At 47.7% G+C, this 6981-nt stretch overlaps 1 protein-coding gene across 1 annotated transcript; it reads left to right on the top strand.

The window, feature by feature from the left end:
* The first annotated feature begins 525 nt into the window (after positions 1-525).
* LOC138371548 (uncharacterized protein in mobD 3'region-like) lies at positions 526-1026 on the top strand. Its single transcript, XM_069336427.1, has one exon. It carries the CDS (start codon positions 526-528, stop codon positions 1024-1026), a length of 501 nt encoding a protein of 166 aa, XP_069192528.1.
* The last annotated feature ends 5955 nt before the right edge of the window (positions 1027-6981 follow it).

Raw genomic sequence — 6981 nt, 5'->3', positions numbered from 1 at the left:
ATTACGACAATTAAGCGATAAAAGAAAGAACCTGAACATATACCGAGCCGTTCAAACGGAAAAAATTGAACTTTTTGAACAAGGGAATTTGAATTCCCCTTGTTCATTCCAAGGGAAGTTCAAATTTGAAATCTGAACAAGGGAAAAAGTTTTCCCTTTGTATAGAGAGAGAGAGAGAGAGAGAGAGAGAGAGAGAGAGAGAGAGAGAGAGAGAGAGAGAGAGAGAGAGAGAGAGAGAGAGAGAGAGAGAGAGAGAGAGAGAGAGAGAAAAGGCAGATGCAATAAAGCCAAAAGTTGACATAAATAATTACACAGAGAAAAAAAGGTAGTTAAATTTTTTGTATATTTGATTTTGCAGTGCAGTCTACAACGGAGAGAGAGCATTAGAGTTAATTGAGTGAAAAGGCGATTAAAATGCAAATTATACCTGGTTTGGGAGGGGTGATGGGATGGGGGTGAAGGGGGGTGTGAGGAGAATGGAAGGGGGAGATGGAAGGGGAAGAGAAGAATGTATGAGATGGAAAAATGCACTTGATTGTCCAGGATTGTGCTGTGTGGTGTGAAACTTGGGGATGTCGTTCGAGGCATTGGAGGTGCGACGTTGGTCCTAATGATGGTGGTCTTGGTGAAGCTGGTCTTGGTGAAGCTGGTCTTAGTGAAGCTGGTCTTGGTGAAGCTGGTCTTGGTGAAGCAGTTCCTGGTGAAGCACATCTTGGTGAAGCTGGTCTTGGTGAAGCACATCTTGGTGAAGCAGATCTTGGTGAAGCACATCTTGGCGAAGCAGATCTTGGTGAAACATATCTTGGTGAAACACATCTTGGCGAAGCAGATCTTGGTGAAACACATCTTGGTGAAACACATCTTGGTGAAGCAGATCTTCGTGAAGCACATCTTGGTGAAGCACATCTTGGTGAAGCTGGTCTTGGTGAAGCAGATCTTGGTGAAGCTGGTCTTGGTGAAGCAGATCTTGGTGAAGCACATCTTGATGAAGCAGATCCTGGTGAAGCAGATCTTCGAGTACTGTAAGCGATCACCAATACCAGTTGGAAGCGGCGGGCGGCCCCACCCTGGCCTCACAGTACTGGTGAGGTTCAGCTCGCGAACGCCATCGAATTCGTATGCATTTATGAACGTTAATAATGGGAACTGCAGCTGAAGGGTGGGAGGGGGGTGGGTGGGTGGGTGGTTGTCGAACCTGGGGTGGGAGGGTGTCGAACCTGGGGTGGGGGGGTGTCGAACCTGGGGTGGAAGGGTGTCGAACCTGGGGTGGGAGGGTGTCGAACCTGGGGTGGGAGGGTGTCGAACCTGGGGTGGGAGGGTGTCGAACCTGGGGTGGGAGGGTGTCGAACCTGGGGTGGGAGGGTGTCGAACCTGGGGTGGGGGGTGTCGAACCTGGGGTGGGAGGGTGTCGAACCTGGGGTGGGGGGTGTCGAACCTGGGGTGGGAGGGTGTCGAACCTGGGGTGGGGGGGTCTGTTGTTTGAGTGATATTACTGAATTATTACTGCTGCATTTCCTCTCTTGCTTCTGCAATCTATCTATCTCTATCTCTTTCTCTCTCTCTCTCTCTCTCTCTCTCTCTCTCTCTCTCTCTCTCTCTCTCTCTCTCTCTCTCTCTCTCTCTCTCTCTCTCTCTCTCTCTCTCTCTCTCTCTCTCTCTCTCTCACGTATTCGTGGAAGAGAACACAGGGAAAGGAAGAACCGGAACAGGATGTTAATGATGCAAGACTTATATACGTCTTGAATACGAAATATTAAGTTATGTCTTTTTAGACGTCTCTCTCGCGCGCGCGTGCGTGTGTGTGTGTGTGTGTGTGTGTGTGTGTGTGTGTACTCACCTAGTTGTACTCACCTAGTTGTGTTTGCGGGGGTTGAGCTCTGGCTCTTTGGTCCCGCCTCTCAACCGTCAATCAACAGGTGTACAGATTCCTGAGCCTATCGGGCTCTGTCATATCTACACTTGAAACTGTGTATGGAGTCAGCCTCCACCACATCACCCCCTAATGCATTCCATTTGTCAACCACTCTGACACTAAAAAAGTTCTTTCAAATATCTCTGTGGCTCATTTGGGCACTCAGTTTCCACCTGTGTCCCCTTGTGCGTGTTCCCCTTGTGTTAAATAGACTGTCTTTGTCTACCCTATCAATCCCCTTCAGAATCTTGAATGTGGTGATCATGTCCCCCCTAACTCTTCTGTGTGTGTGTGTGTGTGTGTGTGAGTGTGTCTCCAACACAGACTTCCATCTTAAAAGAGAGAATATAAATGTAACAGCACGAAGGATAACACAAAGTAGAATGGAACAAACGGTGGATAAGTAACAAGTAAACATGAACAAACTAAATAAATGGACCAATGGAAAACGGAAGGTGGAAAAATGCGAGGACGAAAGCGACTAAATGGAGAAGAAAAGTGAAAGGAAAGTGTTGAAAACAAAAGGCAAACGGGAATAAAGATTAAACAGAAAAGAAGGAGAGAATAACTAAAAAAAAAAACGACGAGACGAAATGAAGATGGAGAGAGAGAGAGAGAGAGAGAGAGAGAGAGAGAGAGAGAGAGAGAATGAGAGAGAGAGAGAGAGAGAGAGAGAGAGAGAGAATGAGAGAGAGAGAACAGAAGCATGAGAAAGGAAAATGAAGAATGATGAGGTGACAGGAAAAGGAGAGAAGGAAGAGAAGACGAAAGGGAGATAGGAAGAGAAAACGCGGAAGGATAAACAGAAAACAGTGAAGAGGAGGCATTACACACACACACACACACACACACACACACACACACACACACACACACACACACACACACACACACACACACACACACACACACACACACACACACACACACACACACACACACACACACCCATCAGCCACCAGGAGGGCTGGTGGCTGACTGAACAGCGCTTTAGACTCGTAATCCTAGGGTCCGGGTTCGATCCCCGGTGATGGCAGAAACAAAATGGGCAGAATTTCTTTCACCCTGATGCCTCTGTTACCTAACAGTAAATAGATACCGTGCAGTCAGGCAGCTGTTACGGGCTACTTCCAGGATTCCTACAAGAATCTCTCCAAGCGCTCAAATGGATCCACTTTATAACTTTCTTTTATCAACATACAACCACTCTACAGCACCCTGCAATGCTTAGCAACCCCAACTACAACCAATCCACTACTACAACCAGTCCACTACTACAACCAGTCCACTACTACAACCAGTCCGCTACTACAACCAGTCCACTACTACAACCAGTCCACCACAACAACCACTTCACAACTACAACCACAACACATTATAAACCTCTACAACTCTCCCAGGGGGCAGCAAGTGGGGAAACAGGAAGGAATGATTGGTCCCAAAGCAACAGGAGAGGGTAGGCAAGGCAACAGAGCAACAGGAGAGGGTCAGGAGGGCAACAGAGCAACAGGAGAGGATAGGCAAGGCAACAGAGCAACAGGAGAGGGTAAGCAAGGCAACAGAGCAACTGGAGAGGGTAAGCAAGGCAACAGAGCAACAGGAGAGGGTAGGCAAGGCAACAGAGCAACAGGAGAGGGTAGGCAAGGCAACAGAGCAACAGGAGAGGGTAGGCAGGGCAACAGAGCAACAGGAGAGGGTCAGGAGGGCAACAGAGCAACAGGAGAGGGTAGGCAAGGCAACAGAGCAACAGACGAGGGTCAGGAGGGCAACAGAGCAACAGGAGAGGATAGGCAAGGCAACAGAGCAACAGGAGAGGGTAGGCAAGGCAACAGAGCAACAGGAGAGGGAAGGCAAGGCAACAGAGCAACAGGAGAGGGAAGGCAAGGCAACAGAGCAACAGGAGAGGGTAGGCAGGGCAACAGAGCAACAGGAGAGGGTCAGGAGGGCAACAGAGCAACAGGAGAGGGTCAGGAGGGCAACAGAGCAACAGGAGAGGGTAGGCAAGGCAACAGAGCAACAGGAGAGGGTAGGCAGGGCAACAGAGCAACAGGAGAGGGTAGGCAAGGCAACAGAGCAACAGGAGAGGGTCAGGAGGGCAACAGAGCAACAGGAGAGGGTCAGGAGGGCAACAGAGCAACAGACGAGGGTCAGGAGGGCAACAGAGCAACAGGAGAGGGTAGGTAAGGCAACAGAGCAACAGGAAAGGGTAGGCAGGGCAACAGAGCAACAGGGAAAGGACACTAGGGGCAACAGAAAGATCCCATCCATCTCAGCATGTAAAGTACGCAGCCCTGTACTGGCCGAAGAATTATCTGAGAGTTAAACTCTCATTAACTCATCTGTTAAACTCTCACTAACTCATCCAGATGAGTTTACTCATCTGGAGAGTTCAACTGAGCTTCAGAAACCTGAGACCACACTATTCCCACCCTAGGAAAGGAAAAGAAGAGAAAGAAGGAGCAACAGGAGGACGAAAAAGAGAGAGAGAAAGGGAAGAAGGAGACGAGGAGGAGATTGGATAAAGATGTAGAGAGAAATAGGAGGAGGTATAGAGGTATTTAACAGCAGCAGGTGAGAGGGAAGGGGGGGGGGGTCGTGGGAAAACAGTGTTCAAACGGAAGTTGGGGTTCAGGTTTCAGACCTTTTAAAGGTCTGTGGGAGATGCGGGGTTGAGAGGAAGATTCAGAAGAGAGACAGAGAAAGACAGAGAAGGAGAGAGAGTTAAATGGAGCGCGGTAAGAGGAGTTAAAGAGTGGGAACTATGTTTTTATCACACGGCTGCTTGATTCTAACTGTGGAAAGTGCAAGGTTATGAGCTTGAATCCGTGGAACAAATGTCAGAAAAGGTAAGAAATAGGTTGAGAAAACATAAACTGGATATACGCCAGTGAAGGTATGGTTAATAACCAGACCAGACCCAGAAACAAGAGGCACGAGATACGGGGAAAGATCTTGAAGAATTAAACCCCGCGCCACTGGGAGAGGAAGCAACAGGGAAATGTTGATCTGTCAGTCCAAAGACGTGAATCTCAGCCTCCTAAGGACTATCTCCCCCCCCCCCCCCCTCCCTCCTCGAAATATGTTGTTCCCAAGGGTAAGTGTCTCAAGGCATTTCGCTGTCGTCTGCGTCGCCTGTTAATTAGCACCTAGGGACGGGCCCACCAGGTGGGCTTGACGAAGGATGCTGCGTCGTGGGAGAGAGATTCAGGGATGCTCTTCATCTCCCGTGAAGGTGTCTTGGTGCCTTGTTATGAGAGGTGTTTCCGGAAGGTAGGTGTAGTTTGGGGGGGGGGACCCGGTGATAGGCGTGGGCTTGGGGAGGAAGGGGGGAAGGGGAAGGGGGAAGGGGAGGCAGCGAAGGGGGAGGTGGAGAGACAGGAGGGTAACTGGTATTTTGGGGTACTCTCTCTCTCTCTCTCTCTCTCTCTCTCTCTCTCTCTCTCTCTCTCTCTCTCTCTCTCTCTCTCTCTCTCTCTCTCTCTCTCTCTCTCTCTCTCTCTCTAAAACTGTTGGTTTTCAACAGCTCCCATCTCCCGTTTACCGTTATTTATCCCTCATCCTATTATCCTTGTTTTGTATCGTGTCTCAACAATTAGCGGGCCCTGTTTCTCTTGTTTTATTTGAGTTATAAGTTTGTTTGTTTTTGCCTTTCTCTTTCTAGTGCGTATATTTTTTTTTTTTTTGGTTCTGATTTTTGGATATCTTATATTATTTTTGGATATCTTATATTATTTTTGGATATCTTATATTATTTTTGGATATCTTATATTATTTTTGGATATTTGGATATCTAACAAACTTATTAGTTTGTTTTATGCTTTGTTGTTGTTAGACGTGTTCTGTGGGTTTTTTTCTACATTGTTCTTCAGATATCTGTTCTCGCCTTACACTGTTCTCGTGTTCTTGTGTTCTCTAAGTGTTCCTTTAGTAGACTGGGTGAGAGCTAAGGTTGCTTTGATTACTTGTTTTGATTGATTTATTGTTCACCTTTCTTTTCTTTATTTATCTTCTTTCTACTCTGTTTATTTATTTTCTTTCATTCTCTATTCCATTCCTCTCACAGCGGTGCTAATGTTCTTTCTTCTGTTTCCCTCTATTCTCTTCTATGGCTCCTTCTATCTATATCTCTTCCACCTTCATCACTTCCTTCTTTCTCACTTGTTCCTCCCTCTACCATTTCCTCAACCTGCCCTCTCCCCCCCCCCCCTTCTCTCTTTCTCTACCCATGCCTTGCCCAAGCCCTTCCCTCCCTCCCTTCCCCCTCCTCTACTCTTCACCCTAATCTATTCCTGGTTCCTCTCCTCTTCTACACCTCTTCTTTGTTTCTTTCCCTTTGCACCTTCTTTATCTGTCTACCCTCTACTTCTACTCTCTCTTACTTCCACTGCTCTTCCACTTTCTCTTCATCTCATTCATATTGCGTTATCTACTTTACTCATTCTACGTATCTACCTTTATCCTCTTCCATCTCCTCTTTATCCATCCCAATTAGCTTCTCTCCTTCCTTCCACTTCCCTCTCTTTTACATTCCTCCACCTCTTCCATTCCCTTCATTCTGTAAGTTGAGATAGCAAGCATGATAGATAGCATGTAAAATGCTATCTTCTTCTTGAGGTTATCTTGAGATGATTTCTGGGCTTTTTAGTGTCCCCGCGGCCCGGTCCTCGACCAGGCCTCCACCCCCAGGAAGCAGCCCGTGACAGCTGACTAACACCCACGTACCTATTTTACTGCTAGGTAACAGGGGCATAGGGTGAAAGAAACTCTGCCCATTGTTTCTCGCCGGCGCCCGGGATCGAACCCGGGACCACAGGATCACAAGTCCAGCGTGCTGTCCGCTCGGCCGACCGGCTCCCTAGTCAAAGATACATAAGGGCAATAGCATGCTATCCAACAACTATGTCACACTGTCACCCTAGCGTAGTGGTGATTGTAGTGGTGGTTGTAGTGGTGGTTGTAGTGGTGGTTGTAGTGGTGATTGTAGTGGTGATTGTAGTGGTGGTTGTAGTGGTGGTTGTAGTGGTGATTGTAGTGGTGGTTGTAGTGGTGGTTGTAGTGGTGATTGTAGT

Source organism: Procambarus clarkii, chromosome 36 (assembly GCF_040958095.1).
Source record: "Procambarus clarkii isolate CNS0578487 chromosome 36, FALCON_Pclarkii_2.0, whole genome shotgun sequence".
Classification (NCBI taxonomy): Eukaryota; Metazoa; Arthropoda; class Malacostraca; order Decapoda; family Cambaridae; genus Procambarus; species Procambarus clarkii.
The sequence above is the reverse complement of the archived record's forward strand: the minus strand, read 5'-3'. Positions and strand labels throughout refer to the sequence as shown.

Coding starts and splice junctions, on each gene's coding strand:
- LOC138371548 (XM_069336427.1), top strand. CDS start 526: ATGCACTTGATTGTCCAGGATTGTGCTGTGTGGTGTGAAACTTGGGGA.